This window comes from Polypterus senegalus, chromosome 3 (genome assembly GCF_016835505.1).
Source record: "Polypterus senegalus isolate Bchr_013 chromosome 3, ASM1683550v1, whole genome shotgun sequence".
In the NCBI taxonomy this organism is placed as follows: Eukaryota; Metazoa; Chordata; class Cladistia; order Polypteriformes; family Polypteridae; genus Polypterus; species Polypterus senegalus.
The window spans coordinates 294731258-294757876 of NC_053156.1; the positions used below are offsets into that span (position 1 = coordinate 294731258).

General features: G+C 44.6%; 1 protein-coding gene across 1 annotated transcript in view; it reads left to right on the forward strand.

Annotated features, from left to right (window-relative positions):
• The window catches only part of LOC120526318 (protein FAM167A-like), a 46268-nt gene that overhangs the window by 12883 nt on the left and 6766 nt on the right, over positions 1-26619 (forward strand). The window contains exon 2 of the mRNA XM_039749456.1: positions 25543-26316. Within this exon, the coding sequence (XP_039605390.1) occupies positions 25945-26316 (372 nt within the window). The 5' untranslated portion in view covers positions 25543-25944. The remainder of the gene's footprint in view (positions 1-25542; positions 26317-26619) is intronic.

Genomic DNA, 26619 nt, shown 5'->3' on the forward strand with positions numbered 1-26619 from the left:
CTGAGCCTTTACAGGAGATCAAGAGGAGGCCTGACTGTAGTGTTTAAAATGATGAAGGGAATCAGTCCAGTGGATCAAGATGGTGACTTTAAAATGAATTCAACAAGAACACGGGGATACAGTTGGAAACTTGTGAAGGGGAAATTTCACACAAACATTAGGGTTAGTTTTGTCTTCACACAGAGAACCACAGACACTTGGAATAAGCAATCAAGTAGTGTTGTGGACAGTAAGACTTTCGGGACCTTCAAAACTCAACTTGATGTTATTTTGGAAGAATTAAGTGGACAGGACAGGACTGGCGAGCTTTGTTGGGCTGAATGGCCAGTTCTCCTCAAAAGCTTCTCTGCTGTTCTAACAGAGCACAATGCAGAATGAGCAGTAATGGAGACCTGTAATAATGCCGTAAAGATTTATTGAAATTCAGTATGTCGTTATATGTATTTGTAAAGTGTTTTGTAATTCTGTTCACTCTGAAAGGCACTCCATAGAATTACAGATTCTTGTGCTTTCATCTTACAGACATGACACATTAGAAGACGAGTCGAGTTCCTTGCGCAGCAGACGGCTTATTACAGTTAAACCACAGACATGTTGTCTGACTCACCAGTGCCTGTCAAGTGCTGTTTAAGAAACTGGCTTCTGAAGAAAGTTGCTGAGATTTCAAATTACTGCTGATGTCGAAGATGCACAAAAGGGTGTTTAAAAAACAAAAAAACAGGAGTGGTCGCCCCTCGACGTTCTCGTATACTCGGATATAGGGATGGATGTTTGAGGAGTAAACAGCAACACAAGGATTATATTTTTATATTACTAGGGGGCTCCGGCCCTGCTCGCTTCGCTCGCCCACCCCCGTGTTTGGTTTACCAGATATACAATTTAAAGAGGTTGTTATTTTCTTGGGAATTGTTACATATGCATTATTTTCACTTTTATTTTAAACATTTTTGTAAAAACAATACTTGTCCTTTATTTCTGGCCCCGGCCGTGGTTACATCTCTTTCTCATAGGATGGCCATATTGCTGCTCGTGTTGTGAAGGGAGGGCGGCTGAACGCACGCTAAGGAGATGCCGTCGGATCATCTGCTGGCTTTCTGCTGCTGGCGAGCTGCCTGTTCTGCTTGTCGCATGTTGTTGTTTTAAGAGCTGGGAGCACATGATGCGTGTCTGCCAAAAGCAATCCAACAACTGCTAGTTTTAGATGTCTGTGGCCTTGTCTTAAATGATGGCTCACTGTCTGGTCTTGCGTGACGTTCTAAAAACAATACTTGTCCTTTATTTCCGGCCCCGGCCGTGGTTACATCTCTTTCTCGCAGGGTGTGTATAATGCAGCTCGCGTTGTGAACGGGTTGGGCTGAACGCACGCTAAGGAGATGCCGTCGGATCATCTGCTGGCTTTCTGCTGCTGGCGAGCTGCCTGTTCTGCTTGTCGCATGTCGTTGTTTTAAGAGCTGGGAGCACATGATGCGTGTCTGCCAAAAGCAATCCAACAACTCCTAGTTTTAGATGTCTGTGGACTTGTCTTAAATGATGGCTCACTGTCTGGTCTCGCGTGACGTTCTAAAAAAAATACTTGTTCTTTATTTCCGGCCCCGGCCGTGGTTACATCTCTTTCTCGCAGGGTGTGTTTAATGCAGCTCTCGTTGTGAAGGGGCTGAACGCACGCCAAGGAGATGCCGTCGGATCATCTGCTGGCTTTCTGCTGCTGGCGAGCTGCCTGTTCTAAGCCCACTGTAAATAACCATGTGGCCCCCCTCTTTCTTTTATACCCGCCACCTCTTTCATTTTTTCATGTATTTTCCTCACTGAACATTCCTCAAGGTACTTTATGAAGTGTTCACTTGAACCTTCAAGCCCCCACACTTTTTGCCATCTGCCCCTTTATCCCTTTTTTTTTTTTTTTTGAGCCCCCTCTCCTTGAATAAAGTCGGCCCCATTGCTGTGTCATGGCTGAACAGATGGTGGGCAGTCCATTCACGCCGAGCTGCTCCTGCTTCCATTCAGCGTGTGAGACTCCACCCGTCCTTTGTGTTGCCCCCTTTATTCAATGGTGGCCTGCATGCACATGAGGTTGTGAGACAAAAAAAAAAAAAACGGAGGAGAAAGGGTTAGGGATTACAGGAAGTGCTCGGGCGCATCGGTGGGGCTTTTTATTTGAATTCTGACACTTTTAGAAATGTGCTCCGCTCTGCTCGGGCTTGGCGTCTTGTGAAAAGTGGTCTCAAGGAGCGCCTTTAGTTTTAAAGTCCTCTTACTAAAGGACGCCGCGCTTTGGCACTTCTTTCCAACTGTTTGCACACATCTGAATGACAAAGGCCTTGGCAGTGCCGCCTACTCCCACCAAGTGCCTTCTCAATTTGTCAGCTGTATAACAATGTGGACTGAAGGAACGTCGAAACGGGCTTCCCAGTGGTGGACCCTCTGTTGGTGTTCAGTCCCACTGAGCCCTCAGCCTCCCACTGTAAGCTCAATTACTTTTACATTTTGCAAGTCCATTTATTTGATCAGTAGACACATGTATCCAAAGCGACTTACAAAATGAGGTCAACATAATTGAGAAAACATCTGTCTGGGGGTCTGTTTGGGAACAAGTGTGACTGGACAGGGTGATAAAACTGATCATTGATCAAAGTGGAGCTCTTGGATCAAAAGACGAGCGAATTACAATCCATTGACTACATAAACCCATGAAAGCCATCAGCAGAAATTGACAGACAAAAAGAGTCATCAAACTAAGCACAATAAGGGGGTCTGCCGCTTAAATGGAGGTGGGCAGCTCGTTACACCAGTCAGAAGCTATGTGTGAAGAGTCTGGATTAGGGTTGGATCGGTACTGAAATTGGGACTTTGGTATCAATAAAAGCTTTCAGAACTGAGCACCGGTGCCAAAACAGTTCCAACCCAAATAACAGATAATAACAGATAAAGCCTCCCACCCATCTTTCTTCAGCCCTCCACCCCGATGCATCGTGTAATTACTCGCCACTCTATTGCACCACTTCCTACTGGCAAGCCGTGAAGTCCTGGTTGTGTCGAAGCAATAGGTGGGCTCGGGGACCCGCTATGGAGGAAGGTTTCGGACAAAATGAAATAAATACAAGTACTGCGAAATGAGTTATCTTCTAACACACTTATTGTGAGGGGTGGGGGTGCTGGAGCCTATCCCAGATAGCACAGGGTGCGAAGCAGGAATAAACTCTGAACAGTGCGCCAGTCGACCACAGGGCACACACACACACACACTCAAGGGCCAGTTTAGTTTTGCCAATGCACCTAACCTGCATGACTTTGGACAGAAACTGGAGCAGACCCACGCAGACACGGGGAGAACATGCCAACTCCACGCAGATCGGACCTGCAACACAATCACTTAATAATAACACATTTTATTTATATAGCGCCTTGCTTTCCCATGATCCCTTGTCTCCTTACTGCGAGGAAGCAGTGCTACCACTACACCTCCGTGCTGTCCTGTACATGTGGCAATAAATGATATAATAAATTGTATTTATATAGTGCCTATCCCACGCTCAAGTCAATAACAACATGAAATGTAACTGTAAATAATTAAACGTGTCTCAGCATATTTTTGTAGCTCGAACTATATTATTTCGATATTTATTAATTTATTTATGTCACGGATGGTGGCACGGTGGCGCAGTGGTAGCGCTGCTGCCTCGCAGTTAGGAGACCCGGGTTCGCTTCCCGGGTCCTCCCTGCGTGGAGTTTGCATGTTCTCCCGTGTCTGCGTGGGTTTCCTCCGGGCGCTCGGTTTCCTCCCACAATCCAAAGACATGCAGGTTAGGTGGATTGGCGATTCTAAATTGGCCCTAGCGTGTGCTTGGTGTGTGGGTGTGTTTGTGTGTGTCCTGTGGTGGGTTGGCACCCTGCCCAGGATTGGTTCCTGCCTTGTGCCCTGTGTTGGCTGGGATTGGCTCCAGCAGACCCCCGTGACCCTGTATTTGGATTCAGCGGGTTAGAAAATGGATGGATGGACGGATGGTACCGCACGACACATGAAGTGCGGCTTGAATTTAACGCTGTCACTTTCACTCGCCAAAGCTGAGAGGGCGGGCTCTAGCGAGTGATCTAATTGGTGTTTCGTCCGCACATCGGACTTTACACCTTCGGCAATCAAATGCCACATTTACAGCAGACACTTCAGACGCAGGCGTCTACTGCTAAACTCTGAAATTCTAGAGTTTAAAAGTCGCCTAAAAGTCGTCTAAAGTCGGCACCTGCACAGGGCCGCCACGCCAATGTTTATCTATACTAATAAAAGGCAAAGCCCTCACTCACTCACTGACTCATCACTAATTCTCCAACTTCCCGTGTAGGTAGAAGGCTGAGATTTGGCAGGCTCATTCCTTACAGCTTACTTACAAAAGTTGGGCAGGTTTCATTCCGAAATTCTACGCCTAATGGTCATAACTGGAAGGTATTTTTCTCCATTAACTGTAATAGAGTTTAGCTGGAAAGACGTGGGGGGCGGAGTTTCGTGTGACATCATCACGCCTCCCACGTAATCACGTGAACTGACTGTCAACGCAGTGCGTAGAATATCAGGAAGACCTCCAAAAAGCGCTTAAGAAAACTTGCATTATATAATTGAGAAGGCAGCGAAAAACAATAAGAAGCGAGCGAGTGACATATACTACCATATTCATGAGTCCTGCTACCTCGGAAAGAAAGAAAGGTGTAAACCTAAACTTTAAATTAAGTTCATAGACAGGCTACCGCTGGCGTTTCACATGCCCACGGAATGCGGGATACAAGTTTAATGAGAGGACGCAGGATATAAACGAGAGTTTTGATCACTTTGTAACTAAGTTAAAATTGTAGGTGAAGGGGTGTGCTTATGCAAATTCCGACAGACTGTGTTTGTGGGGGATTGACAGTTAAGGCGGGCGGGGGAGTCACGTCATCATCTCCCCTCCCATTCATCTCATTTTGTTCTTAGCACAAGCACAGCTGAGAAACTTCGATGCATGTGCTCCTTAACGCGTTAAAAAATAATGCATTTAATCACACTTTGCATTACAAGCAAAGGGAGCTTTTGTCAATGCATGATTTCCTGGTACACCGATTACATTGATCACCGTATCCCGATTCATTTTACCCTCGCACCACCTTAGTTTGAGAAGAAGTATGAAAAATATGAGGTTAACACAGAAAAACAGATCACCAATTCAAGCTTTATGAATAATCGATTCGCCATCAATATTTGTTTTGGTAAAGCCATCCTCCTTCCATTTTATAAGTTTTCCGCCACTAGCCATGATTAAATGAACGGTAAAAAAGTAAGAGCAAAGCGAGGGTGACTTATTTAGGCAGGCATATATATGACAGCAACACTCATGACAATGTCAATCATGTTACGTTATTATTAAAATGTTTCCTTTTCTTTTTCATTACTTCTTTAACACACTACTTCTCCGCTGCGAGGCGCGGGTATTTTGCTATATATATAATATATGAATTACCTCCAAAGAACGCTGAGACTTTTGATATCATGAACGTGTGTACTAAAGGGGTCTCCTGCCCAGCAAAAGTCGAGCAGCCAGCGCGCGTGCATAGCTGTGCCGGCCTTTGAGACGCTGACTGCGCTTCTGCCTTAAGTCAAAGTGAGCACTTTTAATTTTTTTCATCCTCCCCCTGCGCTATAGCCCAGACAAGTGCAAACACAGGACCCCTTTTCTACACCACGGCAAAATAATATTAAGGCGATTCACACTTTCTTTTGCACGTATACGATTATGAGGTCCTCAGCTCGGATTATGAAGATACGCACAGGAGTGGAGGACTGACAGTGCCATCACAGCCGATTAATGGCGGGGACGTCTCACCAGTCTACACAAGACCCACCGCGACTGTCCCAGAAGATGCTCATATCGTCAGCGAACACATCTCTCTATACTATATAAAAGGAAAGGCAACTTTCCTTTCTTTACACCTTTTTCCTTTTATCCCAAACCAAAGCCTTTCTCTCTTAACATTGCAAAGGACACAAAATAATTTTCTTTAATTGCCGGTAAGGCACATTACCAGAGGCACAAATTTGAAAGTTCACATAGAAAATGTAATTTCTATACCACAGCCGTCGTGTAGCGCCTTTCAAAAGGGATCTACTACCGAGAGATGATCCATATACATTTTAGCTGCTGTTAGTTACTTACCTGTTGTGTTACACAGTCTTTAAAATGTAGTTTACCCGCAACCACTCCAGTAGTGCTCAATGTACCTGTACTTCTTAAAACGTTAATGTTTTACTGTTTAATAACTTATAGACTACATTTTATTATTTTTCCCTTGCAATCAGTGACCAAAGCTATACACACACATATAGACACATACAAACATACACACAAGTATATATATGTGTATATATATGTATGTATGTGTATATATATATATATATATATATACACACACACACACCCTATCTAGATTATATATATATATATATATATATATATATATATACACATACATACATACACACATATATATAATTTGTGTGTGTGTATGTATATGTGTATGTATGTGTATGTGTGTGTGTGTGTATATATATATATATATATATATATATATATATATATATATATATGACAGCAACAATCCAAGCTGTGATAAAACAGTAAAAAGGAGGCATGTCAGACGTCGTGGTACATTTTCTGATGCAGCTAGACGAAAATAACTTTGTGACGCTGCCACCAAATACACAAAACAATTACATTGACAATCATGTTACGTTATTTTCAAAATGTTTCCTTTTCTTTCTCTTTCCTTCTTTAACACACTACTTCTCCGCTGCGAAGCGCGGGTATTCTGCTAGTTGAATATAAAATAGAAAGAGAAAATAACGACACAGCTGACAGCTGAAGCGAAGCTAGTGCAAGTGGGCGAGTCGTCTTACAAGTTAATGTCTCACCTAGTTTTAATAAAGTATTAGTGTTAGCGCAAGATACAAGACTTTCAAATATCCATTTTTATCCATCGTTATTCAAAACGAAAGAGAAAGGTGGCTCAGGAGGCTTTCATTGCGTCACAATCCTGAACTTTATCATAAATTAATCGCTTCTGTCATGAGCATGAGGCGGCTATGTAGTGTCCGCAATGAACGTGGCCATCCGCAGTGCATAAGATACTATATAGACATTGGCGGGCGAAGGGGCCACCGACTCTTTCTCTGCCCAGGGCCGCCCCTGCTTGGCATAGGGATTCTGGACGAGTTTTTCTTGCACTCGTAGTCGATGTGCGCAGTCACAACTCCGAGATGCGCTTGGGCCACAGGATCCGTAAGGCGAGTCAAACTAAACGCATTTGTCCGCTCCGCTAGACGATTCACCAATCAAAAAATAGCACTCTGTAGACCCCACCCTCCCAGCGTTGACGAGCGCAAGTGTCAGTTTTAAATACAAGCCGTATTTCATGTTACGTGTTTAGAGGAATATTAACGACAAACTTAAATAAACAATGAAAATACATATTCTCTGGCACATTTATTTAAGGTCACATTTCGTATTATTTCATTTATTTGTTGTTGCATTTCACGGTACTTTTATTTATTTATTTGATTTCTTATGAAATCTTCTTCTATGTCCCCGAGATGTTCCAATCACGTTGAAGCGTGTAGTTTTGTTTCAGGAAGTCTACGATAAGAGCGTTTTACCACAGGGGTCGGTGACTGAGAGGAAACGTGATGTTTATTTACTTCTGGTGCCAATAATTCTGAAATTGCTGGCACTGAACCATTTTAAAACGTGGGATTTTCGGTACTCTTCCACTACCGGTATATCGTGCACTCCTATTGTGGATTGATATTTGACACCACACAGAGGTGGTATCACCAGGCACACATTCATCAGCACATCTGAATGGTCGAGAAGGACCTGCCAAGTGTCTCCATATGTGTAGGTACTGACCCGTTGACTGCTCTGTAGGCAGGCATCAAGGATTTGAACTCCGTATGTGCCGCTACAGGAAGCCAATGTCCAGTAGCAATGAAAACGATTAAAAAGAATAATCATCTGATATGGCGCTCTAAAGACTCTTTAGTCTCATGTGACTGCACCGAATCTCCAATTGCTGGACATTCTGGAGCTTTCTGTAGAACAGGGGTGCCTAATGCGTCGATCACGATCGCAAAGGTAGTGCAGGTAGATCGCGTTGCATTAAAAAAAAAATTTAAACGTTAGTCTCTCACATATATTCTCTATGGCATTTGCCACGTGATTGACGTACAGGGCGGCCAGTCTGAGATCTCTTCTCTTCTAACACACTGGTCATCCCGCACTCGCAATGAAACGCGCGAGCTACTGCAAAACTCCGGCTGTGATCGAGTTAGCCTTCCAATTTATATCGACTAAAGAAGGGATTTGGAAAAAATGTTTGAAGAGGGGATGGGCTGAATGTGGAATTGGAAGAGGATTTTTTTCTCTCACAATGTCACAATCGAAGTGCGTTTGTCTGATCTGTCAATCTGTCATTGCTATTCCAAAGAAGGAAAATGTGGAAAGGCACTTTCGAATTGTTCATAAAACTACGAAACTGACAATCGAAAAGCGATCTGAGAAAGAGAAAGGAGAGGAAACTAAAATCGCAGTTAATGGGACAGCCGTCATTTTTCACTCCGCTGAATTCAAAAGCTCCTTGACTGCATTATTCAGATCTACTTTATCTATCTATCTATCTATCTATCTATCTATCTATCTATCTATCTATCTATCTATCTATCTATCTATCTATCTATCTACACACACATACCGTGATATATATATATAACGGTGTGTGTGTATATATATATATATATATATATATATATATATATATATATATATATATATATATATATAAAAATAATATATATATAGAGATATAGATATAGATATATTCAAGGCATTCATAGTCTGAATCACAATCCGATTGTATGGGTGGTTACCTACCAGGTAATGCTTGTGGTGCGTCAGCAAGTTGGCTAACGTCTGCCATGGTGCCCTCTTTCAGTTGCGAGAAGCAGATCATAGAATGGTTAAAATAGTTTTACTGTCAAATAATACAAAGAGTATACTATATATATATATATATATATATATATATATATATATATATATATATATATATATATAATCTTCATTTGGATCTTGATCTTTGTTTGTCCGCGAATGAATTAGAAGAAGCAGCACTAGATGGCAGTAGAGAGACAGCTAAAACATAGGCATTGCATTAAGAATCTCCTCCAGGCTTATACTACTGAAGACTGCAGTACGCCAGTCACACCTCAAAACACAGACATTCAAACTAAACAAATTATTGTGCTTTAAATTAACTAAAGAGATCTTCATTTAGATCTTGATCTTTGTTTGTCTGTGAATTCCACGCATGCGTAGACCACCTTCCAGTTTAGTACGTTGTTGTTACTCACGGATGTCAACAATGTGCCGGAATAACGAAAGGGGTGGTGGACAGTGTGACGCTGGTTAGCTCCTGAGGCCTGGTTAGAGAATGAGATTGCCGAAGATAAAAGGTACATGCCTATGTAACATATGAATGAAAGAAAGACAGTGGGGAAAATGAATGACAACGTAACAACACATTGCCGAAATTATTATTGTTACGTTGTAGCCGGCGAGTGCTGCGCGTCTCACAGTTGTACCGTGGCTTGCTCACATGTCAGTGAAGTGATCTCTATTTATGCTTTAAAGAGCCTGGATACCTATGTGTCCCCCTTTTATAACCATTGCTCCGTGTATATTGCCTGACTCTTTGGATTGCCACAAAGAAACCTACGAGATTGGAGAAAGGTTGAGAAGACATCGTGAGAGGAAACGATAGCGTCGTGAAAATGAAATGGACTGTGAACGGACAGAAACAGAAATGCTGCTACACCACCACATAATTACTATTCAGACAGTGATTCCAAGTAGGCCGTTCCTATCGAATCAATATCCAAGGGTTTCCTTTTGTAATTTTGTTTCCCTTATAAAAAATCATAATGCTGTGCGACGAAGGGCCCAGTTCACGACTGGCAGCCACGTTTAAACAGGGAGCCCTTCACAGACAACTTTAACATGCGCAACGTAGTTGGGCGCACATGGCTAGTATATATATATATAATTTTTAATGTAGGTAGATCATTTCGACCTGGTCATTTTAAAAGTAGCTCGCAAGCTAAAAAAGTGTGGGCACCCCTGCTGTAGTCACTTCCAAATTTGTTTCTTGGATTGGGAAAAGCAGTTGGAATTCCTGTGAACCAGCGGCGTCGTTTCTCCGTGATTTTGCTCATCATCATCATAATACATTTTATTTTTATAGCGCCTTTCTCATCATTTCAAAGGCATGTTGATAACGTGAATCTCTTTGTAAAGCGTGTAAACTTCTAGTCTGGATGCAGCAGCGATGTACAAAGCATTGTCCTTGTCCAGTAGGTGGAGATCAGGGACATGAAATTTTCTCTGGAGGTTCTGCAGGAACTGTGAACTGGACGGCAGCTTTCTAGACCTCAGGCTTCCTCTTCAGGAGGCTTATGCCACAGACACAGAGGGGATACTGTAGCTCGCAGTGGGTGAGCCATCTGGGGTGGGCATGGCACCTGGCACAGAGGGAGGTGAGTTCTTACAACAGGAGAACACTGTTCATTATTATTAATATGGCAGAGCTAATCTGGATCTGAATATCATATGGTAATATTTTGCCCATATCTTGATTCTGTTGGTATTTTGGATGTTTGAAATGTGGTGAATTGAGCATCTACGGTATTTGCTGCATGATGAAGATTTTATGCTCTTGCAAAAGTACTCTGATGTTCTGGTTTCCAGCAACTTTTATTTATAGGGTTTGAGACCTCTGAGTGTTTTGTATTTTAATGACTTTATTCAAAGTAGATGTGCCTGATATCAGAGGTGATTTCACTGTCCACACTCTGCTTTGATGAGCGCCTATGTGGTATGTGCAGCTTGTCATTTTTTTATTATATATACTGTATATCAGTGCCGGGCAGTATACTGGTTCATGCCGAAAACCGTTTTTTATTTTTGGTATGATATGGATTTTTCTAACACCGCAATACCGGTTTAAATCGCCTAAACAACGTTCGGAAGGAGGCGCAGTGGGAAAATTGTTTAAGGGGGGACCTTTTTCACTGCAACACCGCTAAACACTCCTGCAACGGAGTACATGCGTTAGTGGAGGTACTGAGCAGTGAAAATGGACAGAGAACATTCAGAAACTGAAGCTGTAGCAGACGATGAAGTTGAACATGATGACACAGAAGAACGTTTGCCAAAAACAGGAGCCGTGCCTGTTGTCTGGAGATACTTTGGTTTTGAAAGGTCAGATGTGGACCAAACAACTTATTTACTGCAAATGCTGTCGAGCTAAAGTTGTCGCCGGAGGCCGGAGGCGACAACACAAGCCGCAAACCTGCTTTGGAGTGCCACGCGTTTGTTGGAGGTACTGCCTACGACAAAAAGAGCAAGCGGTGGATCGAGATAACCAACGCCATTACAATCCATACAGCTAACGTGTCGGTGGACGGAGATTATTAACATTAACAGAAAGTGGAGTTGGTTTACAAGGAAGTGTTCCTTTTCTAAGACTGGTTCAGAGCAATACAACTTTTGACGAGCACCTCTGGATATCTGACTAAGTCTAAATGCCTCTTTGGATGGTTGACAATACGTTGTCAAAATTTTACTTTAATTTGTTTGCAAAATTTGTTCAAAAAAAAGGCTCTATATTTTGACTGCAACTGTAATGCAATGTGATTCCTTCTCTTCATTACTGCCACCCCCTTGAAGACGATCACTTTATGGGGCCATGCAAACCTGTATTAATACTTGTGTGCACATTAAAATGTTTCTCATGACAGTGGAATAGTTTATTCTTAGTTATTCTACTGCAGTAATTACAGAGGAAAATGTGGTTAACATCCTCTCATGCATGGGAAAAAAATACAGTTGAATACCGTGAAACTGGTACATCCATCCATTATCCAACCCGCTATATCCTAACTACAGGGTCACGGGGGTCTGCTGGAGCCAACACAGGGCATAAAGCAGGAAACAAACCCTGGAAACAAATGGTGCCAGCCCACCACAGGGCACACACACACTAGGGACAATTTAGGACCACCAATCCACCTTTGGACTGTGGGAGGAAACCCACGCAGACACGGGGAGCAAACCCAGGTCTACTAACTGCGAGGAAACCGGTATAATTTTGAAAAATACCGTGATATAGAATTTTGGTCATACTGCCCAGCACTAGTGTATATTGTGGTCGAGTGGCAGTAAAGATCGGGTCCGAAAAAGAAATGTTGGCCAAGTAGTCCTGTTGAATTCAAACAATTTAAAAACAAACACGCAATGGTGTCAAACAACAGAAGTTTAGGCCGAAGCCTTCTCTAATCTACTGTACAAACGCTGGTCTGCTGAGCGGGTCCGGTCCGGCTTTATGGACAAAGAAGGAGATGACAATGCTAGTGACAGCACGGAGTGGGGCTGGAATTGATTCTCTGATGCGCGTGGGATTGGCCTGGAAGAACACTGCGACATTTAATGTGGGGTTATGAACTGGTCCTGGAATCCACGTTCAGCCAGTCCATTCATTCCAGACCAGTCCCAGCCAGGATGAAGATTATAGGGTCTTCTGGATGGGCTGTGTCTTCACTCCTGCAATCCTTCCATTATGGAGTCTCCATCCCGTCTAGGATGCCCATCTGTCCTTCATGGCACTTACAATATTTGCCACGAGTCCCCAAATCCCAAATACAAAAATACTTTTAAGAGGTTTCTTCGTTTTAATACAGCACAGCGAAGCAAACATTTTCTGCTGCTTTCTCCTCGACGCCTGCCTGGCTGAAATCAGGTGGCTCCTTTTAACTCTTTGAGGGCTGAATATTTTTTCCACTTTTCGGAAAAGCACTCAAAGCAATGGTTTCACACATAAATCAACATAAAACGTCTGTTGCTACGTGCTGTGGCTGCTGTTGGCGCATGTTTGGCATCTCTGTGGGTGCGCGGGGGCACCTCAATGGCCAGCAGGAATGCACGGTGGGCTGGCTGCCTTGGCTGTCTTTGTACAGCAGGTGGGCAGCAGTGGCAGTCACAGTGGGGCGCAATATGGTTTGTACCTCTCATCATCATAAATGGTGGTCCTCCCAGGCGAACACTGCCGTAGGCGAATCAGCTACCCAAACGTGTTCAGCACCACAAGATCAGCAGGGGACCGATCGGCTAATGCCGGCACCACACTTTTGTTTTAGATTTCTTCTCAGAGAGTCAAGGCTGGGGGGCTGTCAAAAGGCAGGGCCTGTTAAAGCCCATTGCGGCACTTCCTGTGTGATTTTGGGCTATACAAAAATAAACTGTATTGTATTGTATTGTATTGTATCTCCATTTCCTGATCACTTGCATCAAATTTCAAGTCCGACAAGCCAGACTCCAATTCAGCAATAATACGTAAAATGTCCAGAGAGTATTTTAATTTGCATATCCACTTTAGTCTCTCACCAGATGTCGATGCCATTTTAGAAATTGTTTGCTCTTTACTAATCATGCAGGGAATCTCGGTCAAATCAACAAAGCTACTTAACTTTCCTTCTAACAAAGAGAGTCGAACTAAAATGGAAGGGTGAGTTTTGTCGCAGTTTGCAGTCGATTACCGTCCTCTACCCCTGAATTTTGATAAAAGTCGACATCAGCCCTGAAAGAGTTAATTATGACCTGGGAGTGCTTCAGGTGTTAGGGCGTGGCCTGCTGAAAGCACGTCCGGGTCGAATGGGAATTCAGGCAAATAGAGGTCTGGGAACCCCTGCAGCTCCCCTTGGCAGTCCACTTGGAACCTGCTCCCAATAAACTACATGTCCCAGCATGCCCTGCGGGCGTCGGTGTAGGAATCCTAACCCAGGGAGGCTGCCATCTAGTGTATGGGGGGGAGAAAATATTCAGTAGTGTTCATCTCCCCTGGTCCTTCCATTGCACTGGCATCCTGGCATCCTGGCCAGGTAAGGATCCTTGTTCAATCCCAGCTGAGATGCCAATCCATGTGTGCTATTTATATATCTCTCTAGTTAGTCAGTCAGTCAGTCATTTAACAAACCCGCTATATCCCAACACAGAGTCACGGGGGGTCTGCTGGAGCCAGTCCCAGCCAACACAGGGTGCCAGCCTACCGCAAGGCACACACACACACACTAGGGACAACCTGCATGTCTTTGGATGGTGGGAGGAAACCCACACAGACACGGGGAGAACATGCAAACTCCAGGCATAGAGGAACTGGGAAGCGAACCCAGGTCTCCTATCTGCGAGGCAACAGCGCTACCACTACGCCACCGTGCTGCCCCTTTATTCTTTAATCGTTAATTTTCGTTTTTTTTTGTTTCAGCTTCTAAGATGAAATTTCAAATACCAAACAGTATATGGACCTTATACGTTGCATTGATGCATATGTAACAATTCCCATGAAAATAACAATCTGTTTAATTTGTACATCTGCTTCCCTATACTCAAGCAGCAGAACCGCAAAGATGCTAGCGTGTAGCGCAGGACCAGGGGGTTGGCAAGCGAAGTGAGCAGGGAGCGAACCCCCTAGTGTGTATTTATGTATATTCACTAGCTGTATAAGCCCTTGTTGTAAAAAGCCCAGGCTCCTAGAAACCATCGAATCTGACACTTCAATCAATCAATCACATCGGTTGTGCATTAGCAGTTAAGCGAAGTTCTCTTTCCTCGGTGGTCTCGTTTTGCCGATGTGCTCGCCTCGCTTGTATATTAGCGGCTAACCAAATTTCTCTTTTGTCGGCGGTTTCACCTTGGCAACAGAGTTACTTTCTTTGCGCTTCACGTTGTAGCCTCGCACTTCCAGGCTGGACAGACAGACACACACACTTCCACGCATAGACGTTTATATATAAGAGTAGGGGGCTTCGCTCGCCCACCCCCAGGTTCAGTTTACTGGATATATAATTTAAAGAGATTGTTATTTGCATGGGAATTGTTACATATGCATTATTTTCATTTTTACTTTAAACCATTTTTAAAAACAATACTGTACTTGTCTTTAATTTCTTTATCTCTTTCTCGAAGGACGTATAATGCTGCTCGCGTTGTGAAGGTGGGGGTAGCTGAACACACGCTAAGGAGAAGCAGTTGGATCATCTGCTGGCTTGTTGCTGTCTTGCTGCTGCTGCCGTTCAGGCTGCGCGTCGATCATTTCAAAGCCTGTATAGCAGCTGTCCTTTTGCCCATTTGTGTCTCTGCCTCTTGCGTTGTGAAGGTGGGGGTATCTGATCCCACACTAAGGAGATGCCGTTGGATCATCTGCTGGCTTGCTGTTCACCGGCGAGCTGCATGTTTTGATTGTCATTGTTTTAAGAGCTGGGAGCACATGATGTCTGTCTGCTAAAAGCATTCCAACTTCTGCTAGAATAGATGTCCGTGAACTTGTTTTAAATAGATAGATAGATACTTTATTAATCCCAAGGGGAAATTCCCATACTCCAGCAGCAGCATACTGATAATAACAATATTAAATTAAAGAGTGATAAACATGAAGGTATAACAGACAATAGCTTTGTATAATGTTAACGTTTACCCCCCCTGGGTGGAATTGAAGAGTCGCATAGTGTGGGGTCTCCTCAGTCTGTCAGTGGAGCAGGACGGTGACAGCAGTCAGTCACTGAAGCTGCTTCTCTGTCTGGAGATGATCCTGTTCAGTGGATTCTCCATGATTGACAGGAGTCTGCTCAGCGCCCGTCGCTCTGCCACGAATGTCAAACTGTCCAGCTCTGTGCCTACAATAGAGCCTGCCTTCCTCACCAGTTTGTCCAGGCGTGAGGCGTTCTTCTTCTTTATGCTGCCTCCCCAGCACACCACTGTGTAGAAGAGGGCGCTCGCCACAACCGTCTGATAGAACATCAGCAGCATCTTATTGCAGATGGTGAAAGACGCCAGCCTTCTAAGAAGTATAGTCATCTCCGTCCTCTCTTGCACAGAGCATCAGTATTGGCAGTCCAGTCCAATTTATCATCCAGCTGCACTCCCAGGTATTTATAGGTCTGTACCCTCTGCACAGTCACCTCTGATGATCACGGGGTCCATGAGGGGCCTGGTCCTCCTAAAATCCACCACCAGCTCCTTGGTTTTGCTGGTGTTAAGATGTAAGTGGTTTGAGTCGCACCGTTTAACAAAGTCTTTGATTAGCTTCCTGTACTCCTCCTCCTGCCCACTCCTGATGCAGCCCACCATAGCAGTGTCGTTAGTCAACTTTTGCACATGGCAGGACTCCGAGTTGTATTACAAGTCTGATGTATGCTGGCTGAACAGGACCGGAGAAAGTCCAGTCCCTTGCGGCGCTCGTGTGCTGCTGACCACAATGTCAGACCTGCAGTTCCTGAGACGCACATACTGAGGTCTGTCTGTAAGATAGTCCACGATCAGTGCCACCAGGTATGACTCTACTCCCATCTCTGTCAGCTTCTCCCTAAGGAGCAGAGGTTGGATGGTGTTGAAGGCTCTGGGCAAGTCCAGAAACATAATTCATACAGCACCACTGCCTCTGTCCAAGTGGCGGAGGGATCGGTGTAGCATGTAGATGATGGCATCCTCCGCTCCCACCTTAAATTTTCTCTCGCGGGACGTCAAATTGTCTTCTTAGAAGATCACTTCTCGTCTCCCTAGTCTCCCTTCCAAAATTGTATTGTTATAATAGAGAGATATACGATATATGTAGAGTTATTAATGTTTTCACTTTGTCATTATGGGTTATTGAGTGTAGATTGATGGACAAAAATGGCAGCTGTATGTGCATTTAAAGCACAATCTCTAACAGCATAAAGTGATGGGGTCTGAAGACATTCTGTAATTGATGTGGTGACCACCTGTTAAATGACAGGCTGTGACAAAACAAATCACAAAAAACTCCGTCCTGTTCGATTAAATGAGGTGATCTGCTTTAATACTTTCTTATTGATGATGGCACCGGAGAGCAGGAACGTGTTAATGTTAGTCAGATGTGACTGTAAGAATTGCACTGCACTAGACAACACAACTGCACCTGCTACTACCGTATGAGACGAACCCCACTTTGAGTAAAATGTGCCCACTTTATGAATTATCATTTGATTCTTTCTCATCAATGCGACCAAATCAGCGCCACAGAGGACATAAACATGACACCCGTGACTATTAGTGTGGCCTCAGATTTGTTGCCCCGAGTGTGGCACTGATGAGCTACCAGAAGCCCCAGGACCCCAAAATGATTTGTCTTTGGGGTGTGAGGTCCGCACCCTCAGCAGGTGTGTGTGACAGGAAAGCCCATCGGGACTGAAAAGGTCAATCCATGGTGGTGCCTCTGCAGATGGCTAAGCGGTGGGTGGCTCGATCGCGGTGATTATGTCCCCCTCCCGTTTCATTAAAAGCCAGGCTTTGTCACCCTGTCCCGCGTCCCCTCGGGCTCACCGTGCGTGAGCTCGCATGCAGTCTCTGCCTTACAAAGAATTTTGAAAAACAAATGCGGCCATGTTAGCTGCTGCTGGTTACTATAGAAACAAGGAGTTCCCGCTAGCAGTGAAACGTGTCGATTCATTCAGATGGGCGCCAGACACCCCGACACTTTGACGGCCCTGTATGAGGTTTGTTTTGCTCCGCTCTCTTTTTGAAATGACTGCTATGCAACAGGAGTGGCCCATTGTGAGCAGCCTGAATGCTAGCACTGTGAGACCACCCCAGTGAGATGGGCAGTGTGCTGAACAATTAGGCCTTTGTCTCCTCGCGGTGTCTATTCAGGCGGGACCCCGTGTCAGCTCTCAGTATAGCAACACCTCTGGGCCCAGTCCCATCTCCAGACCAGCTTTATGCATTGATAGAAACCATCACCCCTTCTTCCAGCCCCTCCATGTTCACTAAGCCGTTGGCCTCAGCTGACTAGATGTCCACATCGTGTCCTTTAAGCCGGTCCTACTTGTCTGCTTGATTTCTTTCTAAAATGTCTGCCCTGGGTCTGTTCAGCCTCCACCTCACTCAGTCAGTGAGTCATTATCCAACCTGCTATATCCTAACACAGGGTCACTGGGGTCTGCTGGAGCAAATACCAGCCAACAAAGGGCACAAGGCAGGAGCAAATCCCGGGCAGGGCGCCAGCCCACCGCAGAGCCTCCACCTCAGGTTTAGTAATTCCTTGTTTGCCGTCTGCTAACCTTCTGTTCTTCATCTGATCAATCACAGCCTACTGTCTACTGGGCCTCTGCGCCATTTCTTTGAAATCCACTCAGTGACCCCCCTCATCTGCTCAACGTTCACTCAATGGCCGTCTAATGACCAAACACTCCGGATCTCTCAGGCCCACCTGGTAAACATCTGCTCATTCATTACATTCAGTACTGTGAACTTTGCTCTCTGCCCCCAAGTTAGAACATCAGACCACTCAGTCCAACAAAGCTTGCCAGTCAGTCCTACACACCTCATTCCTCCAAAATAACATCAAGTCGAGTTCTGAGGGTCCATAAAGTCCAACTGTTCACCACACTACTTGGTCTCTTATTCCAGGTGTCTGTGGTTCTCTGTGTGAAGAAAAACTTCCTAACATTTGTGTGAGATTTCCCCTTCACAAGTTTCTAACTGTGTCCCCGTGTTCTTGATGAACTCATTTTAAAGTCACCGTCTCAATCCACTGGACTAATTCACGTCATCATTTTAAACACTTTAATCATGACGGATTAGGAGAGCATAGGGGTCATGAGGTCACTGGAAATGGCTGTGTGGCACTCCCAAGATTTCTGCAAAAGGACGAAGGTCCAAGTCTTTAGAGTCCTGGTGCTTCCTAGTTGTGAGACATGGACACTATCCAGTGACCTGAAATGAAGACAGGACTCCTGTGTCTTGTGAGGGAATCCTTGGGTTCCGCTGGTTTGACTTTTTGTTGCTCATGGAGTTCCCAATGAGGCACATGACCTGCATTGTGAGGGAGCGTCAGTTACGACACTACGGCCATTTGGTGTGATTACCTGAGAACGATCCGGCTCAGAGGATCTTCATTGTTGGCCAAGGGGACGCCCACGTAACATCTGGCTATGGCAGATAGAGGGTTACTTCTGGAGGGTGGGACTGGTCTGCGTGTCCGCCTGTGTGTGGTGTTGCCAACTGGGATCCAGAGCTATTTTGTTGTGTGGTGGGTGTGGCAATGCGCTGTACCAGTGTATGCCCCCCCAACCTGACCTGACCTGTCCTGAATCAGGTCACCTCTTAATCTTCTTTTATTTAAACTGTAAAGGCTCAGCTCTTTTAATCTTTCCTCATAACTCATCCCCTGTAGCCCTCTAATCAACCCAGGCGCTATTCTCTGGACATTTTCTAGTGCTGTTATGTCTTTTTTTTTTTTGTGGCCTGGAGACCAAAACTACACCCAGTATTCCAGATGAGGCCTCACCAGTGTGTTATAAAGACTGAGCAGAACCTCCTGTGATATGTAATCCACACATCAAGGTGCTATATAACCTGACATTCTGTTAGCCTTCTTAATGGCTTCTGTCAGGAATTTAATAGCATAAAGTCCACTACGACTCCTAAATCCTTTGATCTTTCCTCCTAACTCATCCCCTGTAGTCCTCTAATCTGCCGAGTCGCTCCTCTCTGGACCTTTTCTGGTGCTGTTATGTCCTTTTTGTAGCCTGGAGACCAAAACTGCACCCAGGACTCCAGATGAGGCCTCACCAGTGTGTTATAAAGACTGAGCAGAACCTCCTGTGACTTGTACTCCACACATCAAGGCGCTATATAACCTGACATTCTGTGAGCCTTCTTAATGGCTTCTGAACACTGACAGGAAGTTGATAGCTTAGAGTCCACTACGACTCCTAAATCCTTCTCATAAGACGGACCTTCAATTTTCAGACCTCCTATTGTGTATTCACTCCTCACATTATTACATTTACTAACATTAAATTTCATCTGCCACAAATCTCCCCAAGCCTGGCTGCCTACTGTCCAAATTCCTCTGTCATCATTCAACAGATTTGAGTTTATCTGCCAATCCACCAATCTTCTAATCCCCTGTAGTCCCTTTAATCAGCCCAGTCGCTCTTCTCTGGACCTTCTCAAGTGCTGCTATGTCCTTTTGTAGTCTGGAGACCAAAACTGCACTCAATACTCCAGATGAGGCCTCACCAGTGTGTTATAAAGACTGAGCAGAACCTCCTGTGACTTGTACTCCACACATCAAGGCGCTATATAACGTGACATTCTGTTAGCCTTCTTAATGGCTTCTGAACACTGACTGGCAATAATAGCTTAGAGTCCACTATGACTCTTTTCTGACCACCCATTGTGTGTTCAAACCTCACATTTTGACTTCCTACGTGTAATTCTTTACATTAACTGACATTAAATTTTATCTGCCACAAATCTCCCTAAGCCTGCATGCGGTCCAAATCCCTCTGTGATCATTCAACAGATTTCAGATTGTCTGCCAGTCCACCGATCTTCTAATCCCCTGTAGTCTTCTAGTCAGCCTAGTTGCTCTTCTCTGTGCCTTTTCTTGTGCTGTTATGTCTTTTTTTTTTTTTTTTGGCCTGGAGAACCAAAACTGCACCCAGTAGGCCTCACCAGTGTGTTATAAAGATTGAGCAGAACCTCCTGTGACTTGTACTGCACACATCAAGGCGCTATATAACCTGACATTCTGTTAGCCTTCTTAATGGCTTCTGGACACTGACTTGTAGTTGATTGTGTCGAGTCCACTATGGTTCCTAAATCCTTCTCATAAGGTGGACTCTCGATTTTTAGACCTGCTATTGTGTATTCACACCTCACATTATTACATTTACTAACATTAAATTTCACCTTCCACAAATCTGCCCACCCTTTCTGCTCTCCAAGTCCCTCTGTGATGATTCAACAGATTCCTGATTATCTGCCAATCCACCTATCTTGGTATCTTCTGCAAACTTAACCAGCTTGTTCTTTATATTCCTATCTAAATCATTCATAGTTATTAAAAATAGCTGTAGCCCCTTCACTGCCCCCTGCTGGTCACCACTCTTAACATCACACAATTCTGATTGAGTTCCTCACACCCTCATCACCCTCAGCTTCCTGCGTCTAAGCCAATTCTGCACCCACCTACACACCACACCCTGAACTGCCATTTCTTTCAGTCTGATGCCCACCCCCTCATGTGGCATCTTATCAAATGCTTTCTTGAAGACCAGATAAATCACATCCTCTGCGCCACTTTGCTCATATCCTTTTGTTTCTTCCTCATAGAATTCCAGCTTGTCAGTAAAACTCGACCTCCCTCGTCTGACCCCATGCTGACTGTCCACTAACACTCCAGTTCCTGTCAGGTGTTGCTCAATCTTCTCCTTAATAATTCCTTTCGTTAATTTTCTTGTGATGCACGTTAAGATTACAGGCCTATAGTTGCTTGGATCTGCCCGCTCACCCTCTCTGTATAACGGGATAATCGTTTCCCATTTTCGATGAATGGCATGTTGATGACCTATCTGCCCGCTCTCCTTAAACATTTACTCCAAGTCTGTTACATTTCCACCCACGTTCTAAACATCTTCCCCCATTTCTAATATGTAAGCAAGTGCAGTGAAAAGCGGTGCTGCCCTGTGAATCGAGGCGCTGTGGGTAAGGACAGGCAGCTAATGGCGGAGGGGGGTCTGCTTGTAAAATGACTCGCGCAGTTGAGATCAGGATGGCCACTCCATGTTAGTGGCCCCAGGAGGTAGTCGAGTTAACAGCTGCATTGCCTGTGTCAGGAATAGAGTGCGGACATGAAAGGAGCAGGTGAAGCTTTGGAGAGCAGTTTAGGGTTACGATGAAGCACTCATCGGTCTGCTTTGACGAGATGAAATCATAAAACATGCAAAGAGATGGTGAAGGCAGAGGAGTCAGCAGAGCCAGACTGGACTTGGCCTTGGCAGAGTGGGCTCCTTGCAGATTATCTGGCAGTTGCTGTGAAGGAGCAAATAGACCGAGTGGCCGAGTCAGGGGTGCTGAGTCAGAGTAAGGGAGACTGATGAAGATGCCAGGCGTAAACAACAGACAGTGTGCCCACTGAAGACATGGCACTAGGAAGGAGTGACGAGGTAAACAAGGCATCACTTGCATTGGTGTTGGAGAATCATGTGGGGCGGGTACCACGTAGGGGGCAAAGGATACACTTTTTTATTTTTTTACTTTTCAAAGGATTCGGAATTGATTTTAACTATTTGTGACATTCTTTTTAGCTTGCTGGATTTTTATGAACATCTACACTCACCTAAAGGATTATTAGGACCACCATACTAATACGGTGTTTGACCCCCTTTCGCCTTCACAACTGCCTTAATTCTACGTGGCATTGATTCAACAAGGTGCTGAAAGCATTCTTTAGAAATGTTGGCCCATATTGATAGGATAGCATCTTGCAGTTGATGGAGATTTGTGGGATGCACATCCAGGGCACGAAGCTCCCGTTCCACCACATCCCAAAGATGCTCTATTGGGTTGAGATCTGGTGACTGTGGGGGCCATTTTAGTACAGTGAACTCATTGTCATGTTCAAGAAACCAATTTGAAATGATTCGAGCTTTGTGACATGGTGCATTATCCTGCTGGAAGTAGCCATCAGAGGATGGGTACATGGTGGTCATGAAGAGATGGACATGGTCAGAAACAATGCTCAGGTAGCCCGTGGCATTTAAACGATGCCCAATTGGCACTAAGGGGCCTAAAGTGTGCCAAGAAAACATCCCCCACACCATTACACCACCACCACCAGCCTGCACAGTGGTAACAAGGCATGATGGATCCATGTTCTCATTCTGTTTACGCCAAATTCTGACTCCACCATTTGAATGTCTCAACAGAAATCGAGACTCATCAGACCAGGCAACATTTTTCCAGTCTTCAACTGTCCAATTTTGGTGAGCTCGTGCAAATTGTAGCCTCTTTTTCCTATTTGTAGTGGAGATGAGTGGTACCCGGTGGGGTCTTCTGCTGTTGTAGCCCATCCGCCTCAAGGTTGTGCGTGTTGTGGCTTCACAAATGCTTTGCTGCATACCTCGGTTGTAACGAGTGGTTATTTCAGTCAAAGTTGCTCTTCTATCAGCTTGAATCAGTCGGCCCATTCATTCTCCTCTGACCTCTAGCATCAACAAGGCATTTTCGCCCACAGGACTGCCGCATACTGGATGTTTTTCCCTTTTCACACCATTCTTTGTAAACCCTAGAAATGGTTGTGCGTGAAAATCCCAGTAACTGAGCAGATTGTGAAATACTCAGACCGGCCCGTCTGGCACCAACCACCATGCCACGCTCCAAAGTGCTTAAATCACCTTTCTTTCTCATTCTGACATTCAGTTTGGAGTTCAGGAGATTGTCTTGACCAGGACCACACCCCTAAATGCAGTGAAGCAACTGCCATGTGATTGGTTGATTAGATAATTGCATTCATGAGAAATTGAACAGGTGTTCCTAATAATCCTTTAGGTGAGTGTATTTAATAAATATTATAACAAGCACCAAGATGGAAAGACAGAGACACAAACCGAATGGGAGTTAAAAACAATAATGGGTGTGATTATCTAACAACAAGCGATTCAGAGACAGAATCCCCTTCCACTGTTAAAGCTCTGAGAAACACCCCATAGCTGGGCAATTCCACTCATTTAGTGAAGGGGTCTGAATACCTTCTGACTCCACTGTTTTTACCCCAATGGCTCCTTCCATTATTAAGACATGTCACATCCGCAGACAGAAACATTTCCGTTCCACTGGATTGATCATTGAAGTCGCCATTGCAGATAAACTTACTAAACGGCCCACTTCTTGTCCAGGACGTCCAAATGGAGGCTCCGGTCCTGCCCAGGCCTAACTTTACACCAGTCTGCCTGCACTCCTGTCTCACACCACCTTGGACATAGATAGGAAAATCACTGTAAGATAGACAGATAGATGGATAAAAGGCACTATATCATCAATAGATAGGAACATTTTGTAATGCACTATATAATAGGATGTGCAAGGCACTCTATAATAGATAGATGGATGAAAGACACTATATAATCATAGATAGATGTGCAAGGCACTATATAATTAAACTAGCCATGTGCGTCCAACTACGTTGCGCGTGTTAAAGTTGTCTGTGAAGGGCTCCCTGTTTAAACGCGCTGCCAGTCGTGAACTGGGCCCTTCGTCACACAGCATTATGATTTTTTATAAGGGAAACAAAATTACAAAAGAAAACCCTTGGATATTGATTCGATAGGAACGGCCTAATCTGAATCACTGTCTGAATCGTAATTATGTGGTGGTGTAGGAGCATTTCTGCTTCTGTCCATTCACAGTTCGTTTTCACGACGCTATCGTTTCCTCTCACGATCTCTTCTCAACCTTTCTCCAATCTCGCAGGTTGCTTTATGGCAATCCAAAGAGTAAGGCAATATACACGGAGCAATGGTTATGAAAGGTGGACACATAGGTATCCAGGCTCTTTAAAGCATAAATAGGGATCACTTCACTGACATGTGAGCAAGCCACGGTACAACTGTGAGACGCGCAGCACTCGCCAGCTACAACGTAACAATAATAATTTCTGCAACGTGCTGTTACGTTGTCATTCATTTTACCCACTGTCTTTCTTTCATTCATATGTTACGTAGGCACATACCTTTTATCTTCGGCAATCTCATTCTCTAACCAGGCCTCAGGAGCTAACCAGCGTAACACTGTCCACCACCCCTTTCGTTATTCCGGCACATTGTTGACATCCGTGAGTAACAACAACGTACTAAACTGGAAGGTGGTCTACGCATGCGTGGAATTCGCGGACAAACAAAGATCAAGATCTAAATGAAGATCTCTTTAGTTAATTTAAAGCACAACAGTTTGTTTAGTTTGAATGTCTGTGTTTTGAGGTGTGACTGGCGTACTACAGTCTTCAGCAGTATAAGCCTGGAGGAGATTCTTAATGCAATGCCTATGTTTTAGCTGTCTCTCTACTGCCATCTAGTGCTGCTTCTTCTAATTCATTCGCGGACAAACAAAGATCAAGATCCAAATGAAGATTATATACAGAGATGATTGATGAAAGGCACTATATAATCATAGATAGATGTGCAAGGCACTATATGATAGATAGATAGAAAAGTCACTATATAATATATACAGAGAGATAGATAATCTATCTGCCTATCTAACAGACATCTTGATTGTGCTTCTCATATCTATCTGTCTATGTAACAGACAGTTTGATAGATAGATTCTAAAGGCACTATATAATAAAGACAAGTGGGTATAAAGGATAGACCGGTAGATTTGAAAGGCAATCTACAAAAGATAGATATGAAAGGCAATATATAATAGAGAGATATGTACAAACCACTGTATTCTTCATCCTTCTATGTGGAGGGCCGTAGGATAAGGAAGCGCGGCCTCTGCCGGTAAATTCAGCTCTGAGGCCAGTGGCCTGCATTTCCAGTCACTGCTGCAGTTTCCAGTGCCAAATCCCCAAAGTGCTAATATCTCTTAAATGTTTTTTTTCTCATTCCAGAAAATCTTCATCATGATTCCCAGCCACAGCTCCGATGGATTTTTTTGCATATGTGTGCAGCTCTTTTTGGGACAGACCTGAATTCTTCGGATTAACTTTTTCTTCAGGATGGAAATAAATTCCAGAAGGCCGAACGAGTCAGAGTGACGAGTGGATGTGGAGGCCTGCAGTTCCAGTTCTCCTGCGTCGTCGTCCTCCTCATCTACCAGTGTGTGCCGATTTGCCATCCAACTCTTTCACGTTTGCCACTTTCTGTCCAATTGCTTTCCGTAGACTTTGCTCCCTAAATTGAATTCGCGACAGGAATATCTCCAATGCAAGAAGAATGGAGCGGAGTGTGGCAGTAGTCTGAACACGGAGAAACTGCTCAACCAAACTGCGGGGATCACCACCCAGGGCACCATGTCTTGTACGGCATCCACCCCCAAAATCACAGTGGGAGAAGCAGGAGACCGAGGTCAGGAAAGCCCAGGGCTGCCCCAGGATGATCATCTCCGCAGTCTGAAGGCTCTGACGGAGAAACTGAGGCTGGAGACGAGGAGGCCCTCATATCTGGAGTGGAAAGCTCAACTCGAATCTCACAATTCCAAAGATGCAAAGCGGCAAGGGGACCCGAGACCCCAGGAAGGTCGGAGAGCCAGCGAGGGCTCCTTGGACACCTTGATTCCTTCTAAAAGATGTTCTGTCAGAGTGGACAGCCAAGCCAATGGTGGTGGAAGACTTAAAGGGTTCAGCAACATCGACGAGGCCCTGGCTTGGCTGAGAAAAGAGCTGGTAAATTGAAAAAAAAAGTGTCTTGTATGTCCCCCTCTACCCTGACAAAGTGGCATGGTGGTCAACAGAAAAGTTGAATGGCTTTTGGTTCAAGTCTCGGTGTGGGCAATGACTGCAAGGAGTTGCCACGTCCTCCTTAGCTTCATGCGAGTAACTCGGGGACCTCCGGCACCCCAAACACATGCAGCTTACATCAGCGTACCACTTTGGGCGAGAGCGCCTGGCAGTAGACTACTGTCCTGTTTGGGTTTGCATCCATCTTGTAACCCACTTGTGCAGTTCAGGGTTGTCTTAGAGGTGCCT